The sequence below is a fragment of the Perca flavescens genome, chromosome 13 (assembly GCF_004354835.1).
Source record: "Perca flavescens isolate YP-PL-M2 chromosome 13, PFLA_1.0, whole genome shotgun sequence".
Lineage (NCBI taxonomy): Eukaryota > Metazoa > Chordata > Actinopteri > Perciformes > Percidae > Perca > Perca flavescens.
The window spans coordinates 5,250,673-5,273,202 of NC_041343.1; the positions used below are offsets into that span (position 1 = coordinate 5,250,673).

Sequence of the window (22,530 nt, forward strand, 5' to 3'; positions counted from 1 at the left end):
TGATCCCGGGTTTTTCTGACATTTTGATCCATTTGAGACCGTTTGAGCCCCCCCAAAAAAACTTGTCGTTCATATCGCGGTGCGCGTTGTCAGGCTATGTGGTGCTGAGTGGCGCCGTGTGTGTGATTGTGTGTGTGTGTGTGTGTGTGAGTGAGGGGGGATACCGCAAATCTATCTACAGCTCCGGGGAGAAACGATGATGATGATGGCCGGTGGTGTCGGAGCAGCCGTGGACCATAACGGGATCTACTCTAACCCTAACCTCCACAGCCTGCAGCAGCCCCTCATGGAGGCTGAGAACCCGGACTCCCGCAAGCGACCGCTGGAAACTCCGGCGGAGGAGGCCGGCTGTACCAAGCGCACCAACACTGGAGGTAAGAGAGACGCACAACGAAGAAGCAACTCATCCACCTTGTGTCCTCCGCACGAAGTCCAATCTGTTGTTTTGTAGAAGCCTTTTCATGCACTTCTAACCGCAAAACCACTGGCATTACTATGAGCCCCACTGCATGTGTATGCTGGCCGCATGTTCGAGGCTCTAACATGGTCCACCTGTGCAGTTGGCACTCTTGAAACCCTGGCTGTGTTTATGGCTGTTACTTCACATCCCAGCAGGGAGAGCAGCAGCCTGACTGAGTGAGTGGCCTCCTCAGGTCAGCTTTGAATTATGAACCCAATCACCTCTGTGCTCCACATCTGGAGTTATGCTATCAAGTCCTTTCATTCAGTGGAGAGATGACTGTGTGGAGAGGCTTTAATAATCCAAAGGGGATAAGTATTTACTGTTGGTGTGGATTTCCTTTACAGAGGCCAATGATAAATCTGAATATTTCTTGAGCAACACTATGGGAGGAGGCCTTTGTTGACCGATCACAGGGGGAAGAAACTGAGAGAACATATGGCAGACATGGCATTGCAGTTTCTTTTACTGCTGATAGCCTGTGAATCAGTTGTGGCGTCCAACATCTTGCCCGTGAGCCCTGACTCCTAGCGTTTGGGAAGCACACACCGTTGTGTCTTGGTACAGTGGGCAACAAACATGAAACAGCGTCACTTAGCTTCATAATGTCTTAATGGCCTAAAAACCCTGAATACAATGCGGACAGTGTGGCTGTTTTACGGCTGCGCGACATATGGAGAAAATCAAATTATTTTTGACCAAATACCTCGATATTTGGGACAATATTGTCGGGTTTACTATTAGTACTTTCACAAAATATTTCCACAATGAGATTTTGGATTAATAATCACCAATAACGTGCTTATTAAGTGGGTAGAGGCAAATAATAGAACAGCTAGAACAGTCTGGTAGGTTCAGAAAATCACACGACTTTACTGTAATGCAGCCTTTAATACCAGGAGAACCACATGTCATATTACAACATTATGATATCCAAAACTAAGACGATATCTAGTTTCGTATCACAAAATAAACATGACACCGATATATTGTCCAGCCCTAGCCGCCGTTTGACCTTAGAGGGAACGCAACTCTCTGATCCTGGATGGTTCAGTGCTGACTAATGAACGCTGACGTGAAATAACCGAGCTCTCGCGTTCACCTGAGGTCCGTGATGGACTGTAGGTTTAGTATCGGTGCTCTGGGAGATTCTGCTTCAGGCGTGAAGTGACGCTGATTTAGATTTGAACACTGTCAGGAGCTGTGTGTGCGTTTCAGTGTACAAACGTTGAGGTGAGCTAAGCAGGAAGACCGTCTAGTGAAAATCATACAAGCCTATAGATAGTCTCAATACCACTTGTAGCCTAGATTCCTATCAAAGTCAGGTTATTTATAGGTTGCAGCGGGGTGAGCCAAATCTCAGCATCTGTTAGCCTGTCATGATGTTGATGCCACACCAGCTTTTAGGCTGTGTGACCCGTTAGGGCACTATATAATGGTACAATTACAGTAAGTGTTCGAGCAGAGCTGGGCCGTGTAGGTGTTGACAAATTAGGAGCTTTTTTTTGTTTTTGTGGGACTCGCACGTTTTAAATTGAAGGATAACAACAGATTGGAAATGTAACAAGCACATCACAGGAAACGGGGGAGTAGTGAGGACAACGAGAGCTACTTGGTGTGGGGAAGGACTGCAGAAACACTGCAGCGCCATTTTAAGCTAATTGATCCTGATTTCTTTTTGTGGAGGAGAAATAGTGGCGGCCAATACAGAATCAACCAGGAGGTGTGTGTGTGTGTGTGTGTGTGTGTGTGTGTGTGTGTGTGTGTGTGTGTGCACACTTGCTTTATTACTCATCAGTAAGATGTCGGGGTGCAGTAGCCGGGATGACGGCTGATTCAGTGTGCCAGCTACTGTACATCTTATTTCAGCTTGTGATTGTTATGGTCTGCGGCTCACAGGGACCACTTATTCAGGAACTTAATGTTAATTAGACATCCGTGGAGAACAGGCAGTCTCTTCGCCATATGTCACTGAGATTTGCTTTGTCTGTCTTTGTGTCTGAGACACCCCACCGTTCCATGATAGCAGCAGCATTATATCCCATTTCTAACAGAGTGCGTCTTTACAGCACCTCACTGCCCTGCAGAAATGTCATTTCAGCAAGGCACATAAGGACCCTTGTACCACCAGACAGTGTTTTTAGATCAGATTCAGCCCCATATGTCCTCCATCAGCACCCCTAAAGCCACTGTAGAATAGGGCTGCACGATATGAGGAAAATATGCAATACCGTTGTTGAATATCGCGATAACGATATCACTTGTAATAAATAAACAGATATTAAAGTGTAGGCCTACTCAGTTCTGCTGTTTTCAGTATTCTGCTAAGACACAACACATTGCTTGCTTAAAACAAATGAAAGGCAATCATTTCCAACATTATTTTATTGAACAAACTAAACATTACATTGAACATTAAAAAAAGACAGATAGTGTAAATGTACAGTTTTCTACTGATATTTTTTTTCACGATATGTCGCAGCCCTTCGCAATGTATTTATTGTGCCTGTTGATATCACGATGGCGATGGAAAAAAAAGATAGATTGCGCAGCTCTGCTGTAAAACGGAGAAGTCACATAGTGCTCCCGCTTCCTCCACTTCACCATGATCTCCCCATCCAATATCCAGGGGATATGAATTGCATTTGGAAAATCGTAATAAATGCACAATTCACACAGACAGCTCTGACTTTGTAGTGCTGTCATTGCACACCATTTTACCAGCCTGACTCCATGTTCTTTTCAAGGCATCTCTGTATCACAGCCCCGCTTTACCTCTAGAATCTGCTGCTGCACAATGAATCCAGTCCTGATGATGGGCTAACGCTGAAGAGGCCGCCTCGTTTTCTCACAGGCAAAGGTCTTCCACACGGCTTCCTAAACGAGATCCTATCTGTGTAGAATACCCCATCACTTCATCAAGGAAAACAATGAGAACATTCCATTAGTAAGCATCAAGGTCTAACTGCCCTTATTTTGTGCATTTTAGAAAACCAGGTGGACACGCAATTCATAATGCAAATTATAATAAAGTAGGTAAATACTTTCTGTCTCCACAACAACCTATGGTGACCCATTTTAAAATAAAAGATTTAGGTACTGTATGAACTGAAAATACAAAGGAATAACTCATTTTATGGGACCTTTCACGTGGTTGAAGTACAATTTATTTCATGTATAGTTTAACCTGAACAGTTGAGCCAAGCAGCATCTGTGTTCTGTGAAAACACTCTGCAGGCCCTTTATTGCTCTCCAAAATCAATATAAATTTATTCAAGGAATTTTATTCTAAAATAAATGACATTTATGTGGTTCAACTCAGCCCGGCATTGTCTCTGTTAGCATATAAATACAGCAGCTTACCAAAATTAGATTTACAGAGGTGAAATGGCAGCCAATCCTCCGGCCATTCTGATAAGTATCTGAGGCTAATTTGGACCATGGCGCTGCAGGCTGAGCTCAGGAACCGAAACGCTCTGTATATGTGCACATGAAATGCACATTTAGACCATTTGTGATGACTCCCACACAAAACAGATGCTTTTTTTTTTTTTTTTTTTTAATAAATATCTTGTCACCCTGTGCTTTATGTAATGTGTTTTAGCATCACCTCCCGTTTCATGTGATCTACATGCATCACACTGCAAACCCACAGCCTTGTCTGCCAGTAGTGGTAGACTGCCTGATAATCCTCAGCCGTCCCTGTAATCACCAACCCCTCGACTACGTCTGATATTGATCACGTTATTCCTACCGAACTGATCATTAACATGACTGGCAGTTCCAACAAAGGGAAGAAAGCCTGTGCTCTTTCAAAGCTGAGCCCCCTCGTTGTGCATTACGAGCCGTGGACACTGAATGAGCGAAATGACTCCTCTTTTATCAGCATTGCCCTTCTCTCCTCAGAATGAGCATCTTTCATTCATTTCTCTCCCTAATTACCCATACTCTGAGCCCATGTCGCTGGCAAGCATGTGCCTTCCAAAAGGTTGTGTGGCTGAGGGATTATGTATGATCTTGTAATGTTACTAATGGAAAGGTTGGCACAGGAATGTGGGCTGTATTTATTTTTTTTAAATATTTTTTGGTGGGAAGGACACAGGTGCCCTTGCAGAGCGATGTGACGTGAGTGGACTGTGAATTTGCCAGGTGGCAGTGAAAGAGAGAATGAGAGAGAGCGATAGAAATGAAGACAGAGCAAAGCGGAGAGAAAAGGAGAGCTAGATAGACCGTGAGAGGGAGTGGAGTCTACAGGGAGGCTGTGTCTATATACTAGAGCATCTCTCAGTGAATAGTAGAAATTTCTGGAAGCCATTCGCTCCAAAACCAAACGGGCCACAATGTTAGGGTTTGATTTGTGGATGAAACTAATCAGCAGCCGGGATAAAAAAAAAAAGAGTTCCCTTTTTACAGGTTCCCTGGAAAGCACTATCAAATGAAGCTGGACATCCCATGTCCACACACATGCACTTACACATGCACATTGCAGTTTTTACACACATTCAGTCGCTTAAGATACCTCTCGGCGTAAGATTTATAGGCGTAGTGATTGGCTTCATCACCCCCTCCACCATTCTGCGGCACTGCCATTTGCAATGGTTGATGAGCCCCTCCGCCCTCTCAAACATGGCCGTCTAAGGGATTGGGGGTGGGGGACAGGAGGAAAGAAGGGTGGGTGGCGTAAGGCACGCTGTCTCGGATCACTCCTCCTCCAACTCCTTCATCATCTGCTTATGTTATCCGTAGACCTCTTCAGCCACTGTTGAAGGTCACTCTACATGCTTCCCCATTCAGCTCTGAAGCCCGCTCCCCAAGCCACTTCACCTTTGTCACTTTCTACTAAAGAAAGTGAGTGAATGGACTGCCATACTTTATAGTGCTGCGTCAAAAGAGGCGGAGTAGAGGAGAAAATTCAATTTTTTGGGACCGGCATCAGGGGGTGGGGACATGACGTGCTTGAGGGAGGAGGCTACCCATTGGCCGAGCGAGGTGTCAGTCCTGCGTGCTGCTGCAGACGGACAGGCCACTCGATGAATATGGATGAGAGCAGTGAAAAGGGTGATGCGGCAGGGAAGACCCCCCTTCAAACCGATGCAGGCTTGAACAATGCGTGCCGTCTTTCACTGAAAACACTGAGAGCCTGCATTAGCATTTTCTCAGACAATTGAGGCTCTGGCCAGCTGCAGGCATGGCTCGGATGCTGCGGTGAAATCTCTTTTTCTGCACCCACTGATGAATTAGACCTCGGTGGAAAAAGTCGACCGGCCGCATTCCTCAACACTACCATTGCACCTATGCCGAGGCTAACGTTCAGATCCCCTTTAGAGATTTTGCCCCGGCATTGATGGCGATCTGACAGAGGACTTGAGAAGCAGCAGATCTCAGAATGGGTAAGCCTCAAACTCTTTTTGTCTGACTTGTTGAATTTATCCATCATGATAGAGTGCGTGCAATTTCTAACACCTAAGGCTCATTTGTCCGTTATTGCTCATTTTTGTTCCATCGTCCTTGCTGCCTGTCAGCAGCAGGTTAGTCCATTGAAATGCAGAATGGGTACTTGGAGGGGTAGTGAGAAAGGAAGGAGGACGGTCACAAGGCATTTCCTCCTGACCCACCCCCCTTGAGTGACTTAACTAAACACATTTGGCTCAGCGTCCGTGCTTCTCCTCTAAGCCATCCTTCCAGCGTTGGAGGCAGGGGTTTGAACTAACACCCCACTGGCTGAGCTTCCCAGTGTGCCCCGACTGCTCCCGTTCCCTGGCGGATTGCAGCAACAGATTGCCATGTTTACTCTACCACATGACGCCATTAAAACCTGTTACTGTGATCTCAGACACTAGGGCAGAATTAATTATTGACTAATGACAGCCACCGTGGCTGTGAGGGCAATGGAGAGAATCTTAGTGGCTTCCTCTCCTGCTGGGTTTACTCTGGTTGAAGAGGAGTAGAAAGTTACGCAGTGGGTTTTTGGCTTGCCTGTCAACAACAGGTCTTTGGATGTTTGGATTCTGCAATCAGCGTCATTCAAATTAAATTCTTTGTGTAGCTACGGTATCGGATATCTTGTGATTAGGAGTGAGGGCTCAGAAGCTTTATGGCCACCGTGTCAGACATGCATGATCTTTTTTTTTCCACCAAGGTCATTTTATTGTTATTCATCGTGAGAAAAGCAAAGAGCTGACTGCAATATAGCCTGAAATACAAAGATCCGACAATGGCCAGAGATGAACATAGCTGGTTATGTGATGTCCATGTTCAGGTTTATCTCCTATTTCTCTTTCTAGGATGTTCTCAGAAAAAAATGACATATTGACCAGCACCTGACATATTTACTAGTTTTCGATGGTGATGTACATTTTCATTTCACGTCTGTGCTCTCAGGTAAACGCATGCGGGATATGTTCTGGGATTTGGGATTGTCTCCCCAACTATGGCTAATTAATCTAAATCAAAAGTGAAATTCCATTACCAATTGTGTCATTGTCCGCATATTTGCCAGAGCCATTGATTACGCGTGATGTGCACGAAAACAAGCCTGTGTCTGAATGGAACATGAGGGGCATATTAATGCAATAAGGAGAAGAGCTCCTTGTAGGCTGTGAAATTCCTTAATGTCACAGTGCCATGTTCATTCACATCTGAATCTAATGAGTGCATTACTGAGGCAACAGGTTGGTCTCAGTGCAAGGCGGTCCGCCTCCATCCATCCGTCTTGTCTCCCCGCCATGCCGGTCAAGCCCCCACATTCGATACCCTCCACAAACCATAGGATGCAGTGACATGTCGGCCGACCGTGTTGCTTTGGCATCTGCGATCCGAAATCTCTTATCACGCTACACCTGAAAACGTATTAGAAATCTGGCCGTACAAAGATGGACAGTGCCTTTTTACATCTCTGCCCGCTCGAGTGACGTCACCCTTGAGGCAGCTGAAAAGGATCGAACATGACGTCATTGCATCGAAATCAGCATGCAGAGGAGATCATTAGTACCAGTGCTATGAACGCACCTGAACCAAGTGTTTACCATGATGTCACCGATATATAATATTTGGAATTCAGTGGGGAATCAAAGCCGCTCCACATCTATAGTTATATTACTTTTGATGTTGTCAGGTTTTTTTATTATATTTGGGCCAAGTGCCATATACTGTATATGGTTGATTGCTTTTTACTAGATTAGCACACTTAATGTGATCAGGGTTTTCTTGGACGTACACTGCCCACTTTGGTGCGGATTAATTCTTAATTAGCATTGCAGGAAAAGGAACTTCCACAACTGAAAAGGAGAAACATGTTTGCCGGCAAATTCTTCCAACTGACGGGCTGTCAATCACTGACTGCTACCAGCCACTGTACAGTAAGCCACAGAAGCCCCTTCCAAAATGGAGGAGATTTAGACCATCTTGGCAGTACACCCTTTGAACAAATCTGTGGGATTGGTTCCCATATGTTCTTCTCACGTCTGTTAATTACAAGGGATCACTCTGTATTGGCATTCATGAACACTTGTGTTTGCATTTAACCCTCCGTGTGTAACTTTCTTTCTTAGAATAGACAGGCTACCTTGTGCAGTCAGATTGGACTGTTCATTCTACATTCCTTTTATCCATGTTTAAAGAATTACTAGTGACAAAGGACCTGGCTTTGTATTTAGTCAGAGGTTTTCTAAAACTCCTTGAAAACAGTTAAAATTAGACCTCTGCAAACTGGAAAGGAGGTCATCATTTACTCTACAAGAAATCTGGGACAGGACACAGAACATGTCACAGTCTCTGATAAAATGTGAATACACTGAAAGCAACCAGGAACTCAAAAGGCAAAATCTTTTTCCAAATACCTTCCTTCACCAGAAGGAAGGTACAGACACAAGATTCTATTATTGCTTTTCCCCGTATATGTCAAAGCTATGTTTCCCCATTGTGATGTATTCGCTTGCTCAGGATATTGGGGGATTGGGCACCAATATGGTGTATATGCTGATGTACAGAGCTACTTCACGAGATGTGACCCTTTCCCACTTTGTGCTTCTCTCCGCCAGAGGAGGGTGAGTACTTCCTGAAGGTGCTGATCCCCAGCTATGCAGCCGGCTCTATAATTGGCAAGGGCGGCCAGACCATCGTACAATTGCAGAAAGAGACGGGTGCCACCATTAAGCTGTCCAAATCCAAAGACTTCTACCCAGGTAAGAATGAACGCTCAGTTATTAAAATCGATGAGCATTAAGGCTGAGATATATATATATATATATATATATATATATATGAGAGGAGTGGTCTGACTCATTACCCAGCTGAAGGAGTTATGCTTTGGTGCAAGAGAGTATTTGATACTGTATGTCCTCTTCATTTGGCTTCCCCCAAGTAATTGCAATCTATTTTAATCACAAACCAATCATAAACACTTTGGACTTGATTCTTTTTATGTCATTGAGGGATCAAACATGCATGTAGATGTTAACGTAACTTTTTCCATGTTCGGCCATTGGCCATATCCGGACAAGTCTTTTTGCGGTGCTTTTCCTGGGCGACGTCCTAAAAGTGCAAATAGAAGTAATTTATACACATCTAAGAATATATGTGTGGATTTTCATATATGTGCGTGGAAATTTACATGTGTAATTTTGATGAGAGAAAGCAGTAAGAATGCATGGGCCACGCTCAGGTGGCGGTATAACTTTACATTCAAAGTGAAAATTTAAGGAGCTTTTACTGCGTCATTTGGAGTTGTTGAAGCATGCCATTTCATTGTGAAGAACAGAAGGACCGTCCTGGATGTGTTGACAGGATTGATGTTAATTTGGACGACTCGTTATTTAAAAAACCAGCCCAGTGAGTTTTTACAGCAGGGAGATAGAGGTGCCCGAGTATGGCCAGGGGTAGCACACAAATTCACCGGTATTAGCTTCATTTTGCGGATTCTTGTAAAGACAAAGCTAAAGTAAAGGGTTAAAATGATATTCTGTTAGAAAGGTAAGAAGTTACACTTTAGTTTGACATGACTAAATTAACTGAAAACATTACAAGGTTATTTATATTCATATTTAAACAAATATTCTAATTGATCATTAGCCTAAAAGCTTCGGAGCATGGACAGTGCCGTTCCAGCTGTCAGACGCAGAATTTAAGTCTGCCACAATTTCAGTTTCAATTAAGGTGCTTGCTAGCAGGTTGCAGGGTTGATTTGCTTGTACAGTATTCGCAGTTTTATGCCAGTGCATTCACTCACTTTTCTGGGGAAATTGAATGAACGGGGCATCCATTTTATTTCCCCCCAAAAATAGAGCACAAATACCGTGACGCAGAAGGCACGGCATACATCGAAAGCATTAATTATGCCGGAGAGTTTCACGGGCAACAGGAGAAGTATGGTTGTGCAGCTCGGTGACCCCTATCACATGGAGGTTAAAGCTGAACCATCTTATCCTGCAAACACAAGTGGCTGAGCCGTAGAGGAGTCTGGGTGTTCGTCCTTCATGCCTCAGAGGAGGCTTCAACCTGCTGAAAAATAACAGGTGCTGAGCATCTCGCTGCTTATTAGGTCCAGATGTTTTGTGTGATACCTGATGCAAGCAAATAATCCCTGTGTAGTAGTACACTATTTACTGTATACATAGTATAAAACAAAACCCTTACATAGGAAATAGGTAGCAGTGCATGTGAAAAAATATGCATGTGAAAAAATACAGATGTTTTTAAATGAACGGGTTCACGGTCAGTCCTCTTTGACGCAACTACCACTATAAAGCAGCAAGAGCAGAGAAAGATTTTTCCCCAGAACTCAATTTTGCATCCTAACGGCTACCTTCATTATTGAATCCGTCCTGTGACATCTGCAATTTCAGCTGATCCTTGGATTATTGAGAACGCAAGATGTTACACCTACTGTACAAGGAAAATGCACAACGTGGGTTGAATTAGACCGGTTCTGTTGGGAGTTACATTTGATATATTGGACTGACAGAATCGTGGCAGAGAATTACTCGGCACTGGGGGAGAGGAAAAAGAAGGATGTGCGGGCAAATATTTGTTCTGTACTTTTTCTTCCACCTTGCTTCTGTTCTGGTCTGCCACGATGAAAGGATGCGTGTTCGGAGGGCACGGCTCGAAATTCTCCACATACGAGGCCGACTATGTTTAAGGGAATGAAGTATGGCTACTTCACTGGCATAGGAACAAGGAGTGATATGTATCCTTATTTCTCTCTTTGGATTGTAGATGTGTTCATAGGCCACCACCTGCTCTGCCCATCCCCCTACTCATTATCGTGATGAGTGAGAAGAGGAGTTCAGGGAGAGGGTGCTGGCAAGGATTTGATTGGGTGCTTGTTCTGGCCCACACAAGTAAAATGAAACGACTGCTACTGTACACTTCACAATAGCTGAGAGTGTGGCTTTCTGAGAAGTCAGTACAGGCTAAAGCTTTAAAAACCTCTAACCGTATTCAAAGTCCAGTCCTGGATTTTTACAGGCGAGCAATTCCGCATTGTCAAACTTATCAGCTACATCGGTTTTCCCTTCCTTCATTGTTGAATCAGCTGCAGTTTGGGCTAATATAGCATGCTAATGCCATTACACACAGTCCAGGCCCTCACCTCTCATCCTGCGGCAGCCTGGGCACACTCCAACTACAGCACAATCGCACACTAGAGAAATCAAGGGACAGCAAGCGATGCAGCCATTTTCTTCTGCACTCCTTTCTGTGATGGCTCAGTCTGAAACTCCCACCCACCTCACATCTCCCATCCGTCAGTGTAAGACGCGAGACCCTGAATTCAAAGGTCTTGATAGGAACTGTACAACTGGGCCCTGTTGTGGCCGACTGAGATGGATGAGCAGAGATAGTGAAGGGTGTGGATGATACTTGATTGTATGTGAGCGAGGGGACAGGGGGGGGGGACGGGGGGCAGGCCCAGAAATAGCCTGTTTCAATCTCTCTCTGTGGACATGACCCCTCTCCCAGCTGTAGTCAAGCTGCTCCAACACTTGCCAAGTTTCCTTTTTCCTCCTCCCCGCACACGGTTTCTCTCAGATTTGGTTCCTGGTAGTTGGGAGAGTTCAGGCCAGATAAGATGACATCATACTTCTCTTAAAAGTTTGTTTGCATGCTTGCCTCCTAACACATGGGCAGCGACCGTTTTCTTTTTACTATTTGGTTTGAACCCATCCGAACGGTTACGTGCTCAATTACTCGAGCCCCCATAAATGCAGCACGCCGTGCATTCGCCCACTCGCACAGCGCATTCAGCACATACACACACCTACTCACACCTACTTACACACATCCGCATATTTAAGCGGCTGCAGTGAGAGCCGTGGGAGTTCACGATTTGAAAACAAACTTAGAAACAAAACTTCAAACCCTTTGCTTGGTGCTGCTGGCCTCCGGCCAAGATCATGTATTGAGTTACTTTGTACAGCACAAACAGATGAGGCTGTTGTGATGTCATAGTAACACTGGGTGTATGCTTTCCATTATGTGATCATTTTAATCAGTCACAATATGTGACCTCAAACTGGAAAACACCACTATTCCATTAGGTGAGGTATTTCCCTCAAAAAAGTCAAAGAAAGACAAAGAAACTACAGCAAAGGCACAGATAGTTGTTTTTCAACTGTAGCTTCATACGCAGTATATTTACTGCACTCACTAACGCTCCCTATAGGACAGAATCCCTTCTGTCTGGGATGACATCATGGGCTTCAAACTAATGGAAACCGTAGCCTTTTTCTTTCTCCAGATTGATGGCTGTGCATCCAGTGAACAACAGCTCTTCCTGGTGACCATCAGGAGCAGTTGTAGTACACTGTAGTAGTCTGAAGTATGGTTCTGCTTTATGGTGCTGTATTGGAGGGCAAGCCTCTCTGTTCGCACAATATCGGATGTTATACACAACAACCGAACAGCTGCCGCCATTGTTTTGTGATCGGCAAAGGTCAGTCAATTCAAAGGGTACTCCACCAATTTTACACATGGAGGTCAGTTTACTACACCAGGAGTAGTGCCCAGCCTGTGGAAATAGTTGATGATGCAATCAGGGTTATCAGCTTGTTGTCATAGACTATACATTTTAATTGAAAGCCTTCATTACAAACTGGAGGTGTGGCGTTTTAAAAACATGGACATTTACCAGTCTGGGGGAGGGGGCATGGGGTCCTAATGACCATTCAATCATTATTTTTGTATTCTGTCTTTTGCAAGTCCCCAAACCTTATGGAAGTCAATTACTATATTGCCGAAATATCCCTTTAAATAATAAACTTCTCCCCCAAACTAGTGGCTAGCATAGCTGCTAATCGTGACTAGTTAGCAGCTAAGCTAGCAACTAGTTTAGGGGAGAAGTTCATCATTTAAAGGGGTATTTTGGCTATTGCTATGCTAGCCACTTTTAGCAGCCATAAGTCTTGAAGTGATAGCCTACAGAATTAAAGTGCTAGCCATTTGTAAAAGTAGTGACTTAATAAGGAAATGAAATGAGGCAGAGGCAGTCATTATGTAGAAAATATATATTTTCTGCTTCTCTTTTCTTGCCCACTAATGAGTTAATATGTTGCCAGACATTGCCTGATTTGCTTTTAATTACTGCAAGCTGTTTTGCAATTCCATACAAAACTAATGCTACCAGCTACACATTTTTACTAATCACGACAGTGCAGTATTTTGGTAGTAGATATTTATGTGCTTTATAACAGGAAATTATACAAGATGCAAATTTGGCATCAATAATCGTGACTTAGAACCTTAGAGTCAGGGTCACATTTTTAGAAGTTCACCGTTAGTGGTAGCATTCACCAAATGTCCCTGGATTTGTGTAGCTGCTCCTTTTATGTTGTACATCATGCTACATGGCATCCATCAACACTATAATCAGAGATCTAGTCATTTTAGTCTGCAAATGTTGTCATTTCTTGGTTAGAATTAGCATGGAGCTGAACTCGCTGAAATGACTGTACAGCCTCATTCACCGCACAGCAAGATGTCCTCACATTAAATTGGTTTACAGTGTCACGTGACCAGCCGACGTTTTCCAAGTTCACATCTTGTTTTAGTTTCTTATTGCTACTCTCAACTCTCTTGTAATTTATTTGATGTATTTAATTAGTGTTTCTGATATGTATTTCTGATACATACTTGAAAAGTCCATTTTAGTAAGGATAACTGGTGCTATTTTCTATTTTTGTTATTGTCGACAAATCCCACGTAAAGACCCAAACCAACTATGATGTATGTTACAGTACTAGCAAGTATTGTGTGTGAATCTAAAGTCTATTTTTCCTCTATGCCATATAACTCCAATGAGAAACTGTTACAATAGGTAACATGTTCCTTCATTACCATGTACACACACACACACACACACTCTGTAGTTTACCCCACATACACCAACCTGCTGCCCCAGATACTCGCTAAAGCACCACATGTGTATTAATTCACCGCTGAAAATAGTCCCCAACAAATGCAAATGTCCTCCTGTTTTAGTAATCTTTACTAAAAACTACAGTGCCCTGCTGTTTTAGGAAATCACTGAGCTTTTTCAAAAAAATGAAACGATACACTTGTGACCTGTTTTTAAAGATTTAGTAGGAACCAATGGTCTTGGGGGTGACTGGGGAAAGAAGTGAACAGTGGACTAATGTGTTGCTGGATTTGGTCTTTTCAGGAGATTTCTTGACATATAATAATAAAAATTTAGGATATCGCCAGCCTCACCCATTAACACCCTTAAAATGACAATTGCAGTCTTTAAGTCTTCCTTTAGGTCCAACCCTGGAATAGAGGATGGATACCCAAACGGAGCCCGCTGGGACCCGACGGTACCCGACGGGCCGGGCTGAGTTTGGACAGATATTTAGAAATGATGTTCGGGTCGGGCTCGGTCACAGCGCGATAAGGCATTGAACATTTTAAATTTAAAAGCTTATTATGTAGGAGCACGCCTGTGTTAACGTGCGCTTGTTGCCCCGTGTGCGCTGATGCCTCATCTGTTGACATTTCCAAATGCCTTCCTACAGTTGCTTAATAAAAGCTTTCCACACAAACAAACATATGTGTCATTAGTATAAGAAAAAAATTAGATTTTAACTGTCTCAGGCTTGGATCGGGCTCGGACAGAAATATCTTAATGCCTGTTGGGCTCGGGTTCGGTTACTGCTCTTTCAGACGCAGGCCGGACAGAAAAATGCGGCCCGATCGCACCCTACCCTGGAAGACTGAACTTGATGTCAGTAGTCTCTAATATTAAAATCCCTGGTGAATTGGAATGCGACAGACATCAGATCCTCCTGCATCCTCCTACTATCTATTATTCCAAATGTCCCACAGTATCCGGTTTCTGCCTACATTATCAATTTACTGGTAAAAAAGCATTACTTGACTGTCTTACAGCATGTTAGGACCAGGTACATGACAGTCAGTAATTGAATGGCTTATGTCTTTATTGTAAATGCCAGAAAAAGTCTATGATAAGCATGGTGTGGTTACTGTGTTTTTTTACAAAGACGGCAACAGGGCTTGTTGCGAACGTGTGGTCAGGGTGTCATGTCATGTAAAAGTTGTCCAGCACACTGATTTACTGGATATAAATAGCATGCTACAAAAGATCCTTAAAATCACTGTTTACATTTTAGGAAAGCAAGCCATATGGCAACAACGTGACAAAAGAATATATTCAGCACTGGGATTTCCGGAAAAAACAACAACATTCCAGCTTAATTTGTAGTGTGAATAATTACTTTAAAAATCTGCTGATGTGTTGACAGTAATTATAAGTGATACTTTATGTGTGGCATGCTAACAGTCTGAATAAATCAGAAAAAGTCTCATCACAGAAAAGCTCAATCAACAAGACAGAAGTATTGAAACTGTCTTGCTTCAAGATCAAGATAGTCATTGGTGTCTTGGGGAAAGCTGAAGCCTATGATGTGTGCTCTCAGGGGCACTGACACATTTCTCCCCCCCCTCCCCTCCTGCCAACAAGAGGGCGAGCCAACTCTTTCTGCCTTCCCAAACCCAGAGCTTTTATTCTGAAATCCATCACCCTCAAGGTGAGACGGAAGGCAAAAGCTGATGCAAGCAATTAAGGAAGTGAAACGTGTTGCGAATAACAATGTAACATTCAGACAGTTTCATGTCCTCTTTATGGTGTGGACAAAAGTTGTAGTGATGGCCTCTGTCTTAGGATAAACTCACCTGGATGCAGCACTGTCCCTTCCCCCTGTAGGACTGGTCCTTCCAAACCTTTCTAGATGTAAATTAGATTAAATTAGATGTTTATTGAGGATGCTGTACCAACAACGAAATGCAGAAGTAGAGTATTCCAATAAGTCAGACTATGGTACAAAATAGGCAGGTGGTGGTGCTGTCAACCTCTGTTTTTTTAATACTTGACCTCTAGTGTGATTACAGTCTTTTGCATATTAAAGTCACATTTTGAACTTCCAACCTCCTCGTATTTAAAAAGGCATAATATGCAGTTTCCGTTTTTGTCAAACAGCTACCCCTAGAGTCGCTGTGAAAAAAGTACTTACAGACATATCTAATGTTTATCTATAATTGTCCCGTTAAACACCACTTCTCATGCAGAGCTGTCTCAGCACTCACGTCCTCAGTCCTGTCCCAGTGGGTCCCCTAGCCCCATGTCGGGACTGGTTTCTTAATTATCACGAACAACAATTGATGAATCAACAACGTTTTTGTAAATTGCGATTATGAAAGATTAAATTAGATTCAACTTTATTGTCATTGTGCAGAGAACTGACAGTAGTAAAACAAAGACAATTTGGCGGGCGCCACCTACCAAATGCAGTTTTCTTCCCACCCCTGCTCTGCTATCGGGGTGATTCGCCCAACCAGAAGTTTACCATCAAAATGACCTCGGCTGTTAAGTGCAATGTGCAAATCTTACAAAGCCTTTAATAAGGCATGGTGGTGGCATTTAAAAACAATAAATAATGTTCTTTTACAATTTCCTCCAGCAAAGACACCGTTAATCGAAACAATGGGAAACAACAGTTTTTCCTGTCTGTTTCAACATGGAACGACATAAAAATCTCTAACAGGTCAAGCAAGCTTTTACTTGACATGTTGATACCTGTGCTTCTTCTTAACCTCTTAGAGATTTCATGTATGGCCTGCTTGTTTATCTTTCAGCGGGATTTGAATTTTGCTTTATTTTGGTCACTTTATGTAAAAATATAAGGTGACAGTCAGAATTATGGTAAAATGTTCAGAAAAAAAATCTGTTTTATTTTAATGTTTTTCATGCATTATGTAGGCCTTTAAGTCTATAATGGTGAACTTAATAACTATGGCAATAAGTTGAGGCAGATCAGGTTCCCTTTCTCCAATTTTTGCCCAATTAGAAATTCCTACTGCTTTTCCTGATGTGCTTGAACCGACCTATTGACTTTTTACATCCATTATTATACATGTCTGTGCCATAAAGCCAATCAGGTCTGACTTTGACTTATTTCCCTGGATTGATAGCATTTTCTCTGTTTTAATAAATGGCTAGGAGGACCTGTGTGTGTGTGTGTGTGTGTGTGTGTGTGTGTGTGTGTGTGTGTGTGTGTGTGTGTGTGTGTGTGTGTGTGTGTGTGTGTGTGTGTGTGTGTGTGTGTGTGTGTGTGTGTGTGTGTGTGTGTGTGTGTGTGTGTGTGTGTGTGTCATCCAATCTTTTAATTTGAGATTCAATTGAATTAGAAATGGAAATGCCAACAATGAAAGTAAAGCAGTGCCTCTCAGACACTCCAGAGAAACCCCTTATCAGCTGGTCTTCCCATTTACACATTTTACTCAATCAATGGGAAAAATGTGACATTTTCCTCTCAGTAAAATATTGACCTTATTCAGATTCATGCCGTCTGTTAAGTCATCTAAGAAAATCAGGAGACATTTCATATTTACTTCAGCCAAAGAACACTGAAATGTTAAAGAGGCAGCAAGGCTGATACAAAAGGGAGAGTGTTTTAAAAAACGTGCAAGCAAGTATAAAGGACTCGCTGTTGCATCACCTGTTTCCACGGCTTGGCCCCTTTACCATGGCAACGGAATGCCGGTTGGGTCGTCAATGTGGGTGTAGAAAAAAAGCCTAGAGGAGGAACAAGCGTGTGTTTAGTCTATTGGAGCTGCAAGGCAAGGACGGGCTCGGTATTATTATCTGAAAGAGTTACATCATTGAAGAGGAATCCTTCTCCCCCCCCCCTCCCCCCTGTGGCTCGCTAACCAAGCACGGTTCTGTCTTTCAGCTGTTTCTCTGTTGATTGTGTAAATGGAGGAAGCGAGGAACAGCTTAGTAATTGGTTCTCTTTGTGAAATGTCAAGAAACATTTTTCATTGCCAAGACATCTTAATATAAATGTAGATTTTTAGTCCAACCCGTTGCAAATCCCTCAAATCTGCTCGCCAAGTACCCACTCAGAGCACATTACAGTAACAGATCACTTGTGTTTGTCCTCTTCCTCCTTTATCATCGCAGGAACAACAGAGCGTGTCTGTCTGATACAGGGTACAGTTGAAGCCCTCAATGGTGTCCACAACTTCATTGCGGAGAAAGTCCGCGAGATGCCCCAGAGCGCCCAGAAACCTGAACCAGTCAGCATACTGCAGCCACAGACCACCGTCAACCCCGACCGCGTCAAACAGGTGAGCTAGTGTGCGGTCGGTAAAGGTCATGAGGATGTGTGGTCACTATGTGGTACTAACAGTTCACTTCCAGGACACCTTGTTTATTAGTCCGGAGTCTTATTGGTTCTCTGGGCCATGACCCGCAGTCTGGTGGGGTCAGGAAAATGTGAGAGTATGTGGTTATTTTTACCTTCAGTCTTTCATAGCGAGACAGAGCCGTGTGGCAGCTGCAGCCTAAACCCCTGGGATTAACAAATCGCTGAGTAAAGCGGGGGCTGGTATAGTACTCTGACTCAGTGAGAGATAGCCCTCTTTCCGTCAACCATTTATGCTGTTAAATCCTTCTCTTGTTGCCTTGTTCTGCTACTTCAATCTGTTTTTTTTTTTTATTTCTCCACAGGCCAAATTGATCGTACCCAATAGCACAGCTGGGCTGATCATTGGCAAGGGCGGAGCCACAGTGAAAGCAGTGATGGAGCAGTCAGGGGCATGGGTGCAGCTCTCCCAGAAGCCAGAGGGCATCAACCTCCAGGAGCGGGTGGTAACCATCAGTGGGGAACCCGAACAGAACCGCAAGGCTGTGGAAATCATAGTACAGAAGATCCAGGAGGACCCTCAGAGCAGCAGCTGCCTCAACATCAGCTATTCCAACGTCTCGGGCCCCGTGGCCAACTCCAATCCCACTGGCTCCCCCTACGCTAATACGGCCGAGGTGCTGCCCAACGCAGCCGCGGCAGCTGCCACTGCCTCCAGCCTCCTGGGCCAGGCCGGCTTGACAGGAATGGGCGCCTTCCCCGCTACCATGTCCACCTTCTCTGGCAACGATCTGCTGGCCATCACCTCAGCCCTCAACACGCTGGCCAGCTACGGCTACAACACTAACACCCTAGGTCTGGGCCTCAACCCTGCTGCTGCTTCCGGGGTCCTTGCTGCAGTGGCAGCTAGCGCTAACCCGGCCGCTGCGGCTGCAGCTAACCTACTGGCCTCCTACGCTAGCGATGCCTCCGGCGGCGCTGGCCACCCCGCTGCAGGCCTCGGGGGCTTCTCCCTGGGTTCTCTAGCAGCTGCTACAGGGGCATCCAATGGTTACCTAAATGCTTCGTCCCCACTGATGGCCTCCTCCCTATTGGCAACAGAGAAGCTGGCGGATGGGGCCAAGGACGTGGTTGAGATTGCTGTGCCCGAGAATCTGGTTGGCGCCATTTTGGGGAAAGGAGGGAAAACGCTGGTAGAGTACCAGGAGCTAACGGGAGCCCGCATCCAGATCTCCAAAAAGGGAGAGTTCATTCCTGGTACTCGGAACCGTAAAGTTACCATAACAGGGTCGCCGGCCGCCACGCAAGCAGCGCAGTATCTGATCAGCCAGAGGATCACTTACGAGCAGGGCGTGCGCGCTACCAACCCACAAAAGGTGGGCTAAAAAGGAAAAAGAAGAGGAAAGAAGGAAAGGATGAAGACAGAGATAGAACGGAATTGAGAGGGTCACAATGAATAGAAAAAAGAAACGTCCAAATATCTGTTCAATATTTCAGTCTCAAATGAAAGAATCACAAAGGAGGAGGTGGGGGAGACATCCAAGATAAGTGTGTGTGATATGTGAATGTGTTTTTAGGACTGACGTCCTGATGTTTTTTAAAAAGTTTGTGTCGAGTCCTTTTGACGATGGTGATCAGAGTAAGCTGAACTGGTCCACTGCCAAGCTGCAGATTCAAGGGTGAGGCCGCAGGGTTTCACCCTCCTCCAAAACCTCATAGCTGTTTCTTTTCTTTTGGGTTTGGGTTTTGTTGGTTTTGATTTGGGTTGCAGACCTCGGCTCCCGGTGAGTTGAGCGGTTCAGATGAAGTTCCAGCCAGCTGATAGAGCTGTTTTACAAACCTTGCTCTTTGTATACAATGCAGAAGGCATTGCTAACAGGGGAGAGGTTTTACGACTAGCGCCTGAGGTCATCTCAGTGTATGGGGAAGCAATCTGAGTATCATTTCTTTAAAGAAATCACACCTATGTTGACATGTGTTGAATTCTGGCTTGTATCATAATTGAAGTTTCTAAATTTGGGTATTTTATATTTGTTATCCTTTTTATTTATTGACATGGTCTCATTCAAACACAAATAGATTATTTAAACCTGCAAATGCAGGTTGATCTGAATGTAAAAACGATATTAGCCTATCGCTATTTTTTATTTACAGGGATCAAATATTGTGTTGCAGTGAAGAAAAAAAAAAAAAAAAAGATGTATAACTCAACCCCAGTCTGAACTTCACTGTTGCTGTCTGCAATTATAGTTCAGGGGTTAAATAATCAATGTGAGAGGATAGAGGAGACACACAGGAATGTATGAATATATTTCACACGAACACGCTTAGATAACGCTCCCACAAACACTGGAACACATTTGCATATTCAGTCACAGCTACAAACACACCGAAATATGTTGTTTAACCCGTTCTTGGTGCTATAGGATTAGGTTTCTATCTCCTTTACCATGAATTCAAAATCTCTCTGGCGACTATTCTCTTGGTTTAAAAAAGCTGATGTGTCGTCCAGCCATTAGTAGCCCATTGGATCTGACCCAGCCTCTCACCTACTGAAAAAAGGATTGATTTCAGCCTTTCATGATAGAAAGCAATCCAGTCTTAATATTTCAAGTCCATCCGCGTTCCCAATGCAGGTCTTTTTTTTTTTTTGTTCTTTTTCTTCACAAGAAAATTGGCCATACTCTTGATTTTTACCTGACAAAGTGTTTGCCTTAGTCACACATTTGTAACTCCCAAGAAACAACTTAAAGCTCAGACTACCTTTTGAAGCAGTGTCTAACCAGTTCAGTCAGCAAAGGGAACAAAAGCACTACAAAAGCATTTTTCGTAAGAAAAAGCTGTATGAACCAATATCTGTGAACAAAGAAACGATTGCCTTTACATTAAGGGTACCAAATAGTCAAGAGACACACACACCAATGAAAAAGGGAAGTCGAACGACACTTGAAAAGAAGGTTTGGACTCACTTTTTTTTCTTTCTTCTGTGAGCCGTCCTTCCCAATTTGCATCAAGAAAAAAAAAAAAAAGAAAACGATACTTCAGTTCAGGCAGCCTGTTATCGTTCCAAAAACACGTTAACGCTCACTGACTGCGGGTGGAGCACGTAATAAAATCATCGTGAAGTGTTGCGGCATCGTTGTCTTTTATTGGCAATTGTTTGTCTAATGCAGGGAGGCTAATTGTCTAGAGCATTTCCAAGCACTCGAAGATTACCTTGGCTTCCTTCTGTGCTGCTATCCATGGTGTTCATCCTCAGTACACTGGGTCTCTGAAGACTGCACTGTGAGACATTAAGAACACAATGTAAAGCATGTCTGTCCCTGCCGGGATGTGAGTATATTTTAATGTGCACATCTATGTCACATAAACCAGACCTTTACCAATACTGACAGAAGGGATATATTTACACAAGAGCATTTATTCTCCAGCGTCTTGTGATGTTTCTGTTTTACCAGTTCCAATGCATTGCACTTAAATTAGCAGACGTTATTTTTATTTTTTCAAATCAGCGAAACCACAAATTATGCCCTCCACATTTTTCCCTGCACTGTATTTTCTCCAGTCCTATTACGTCCCCTCCCCCCCCCCCCCACACACACACTTTTAAAGACATCTTTCAATTGTCCCCATCAACCCAAGCTCTATGATCAGCTTCCTGAATACACGGCTGTGAGGGTTGGTGCTGAACAGTGTCCTAGAAAATCGGAACCATTCCCGAGGGGAGGGGGGGGGGGGATTTAACAAATAGCCTTTTTGTTTTCTCTTTTCACTTTTCATAAGTCATGTTTAAAAGTAAAGGGATTTTGGAAGTGTTTGAAACAACTCTTTGTGTCTGAACATTGCAACAGTGAGCCTTTCTTCCTAACTGAAATCTCTCCTTTCACTACGTGTCTGGAAGGCTTCACCGTCATCCATAACTACGTACAATCTGGCCACCGATGCAATCATAAAAAGCATAAAAATGACCTGTTACTGCCCAAGAGTTTAGCATATAATAAGATACAAGCACAACAACAACAACAAGGGGATGTTTTATCAATGCAACTGGACTGCTTGACTGCAGAGAGCTGTCCTCCAAAGCTCTCCGATCATTACATTGTGCCGAACACGATTTCTCTCTGCCCCCTTCATTCAATTTCCTCTTTCTCTCAACATTTTATTCCCCCTGCATGTCGCCGCTCTGAGGTTCCTCCTGTGTCCTAATCCCTGTCTGTGCTTCTTCGTACACTGTGCTCTCCCCCTCTTTCTCCTTTCCTCCTGTCTCGTCTTCTCATGGGTGGCGTGTCGGGTGTGCTGGTGGCGGGAGTTATGCACTATAGGTCATAAAGGGTAAGAAAATATTTCCCCAGGCCGTAGAGTTCACAAGGCTAAAATGCACAGAAAAACACCTGCCTCCGAAACTGTGACACC

The 22,530-nt window shown here is 43.8% G+C and overlaps 1 protein-coding gene across 1 annotated transcript; it reads left to right on the forward strand.

Annotated features, from left to right (window-relative positions):
• Positions 1-271: 271 nt before the first annotated feature.
• On the forward strand, positions 272-19,756 carry nova1 (NOVA alternative splicing regulator 1). The gene is made up of 4 exons (XM_028596182.1): positions 272-374; positions 8,500-8,643; positions 17,934-18,100; positions 18,483-19,756. The coding sequence occupies exons 1-4, from the start codon at positions 287-289 to the stop codon at positions 19,500-19,502; spliced, it is 1,419 nt and encodes a 472-aa protein (XP_028451983.1). The 5' UTR covers positions 272-286; the 3' UTR covers positions 19,503-19,756.
• The last annotated feature ends 2,774 nt before the right edge of the window (positions 19,757-22,530 follow it).

Coding starts and splice junctions, on each gene's coding strand:
- nova1 (XM_028596182.1), top strand. CDS start 287: ATGGAGGCTGAGAACCCGGACTCCCGCAAGCGACCGCTGGAAACTCCG. Junction 375..8,499: donor CAAGCGCACCAACACTGGAG/GTAAGAGAGACG, acceptor TCTCTCCGCCAG/AGGAGGGTGAGTACTTCCTG. Junction 8,644..17,933: donor ATCCAAAGACTTCTACCCAG/GTAAGAATGAAC, acceptor TTATCATCGCAG/GAACAACAGAGCGTGTCTGT.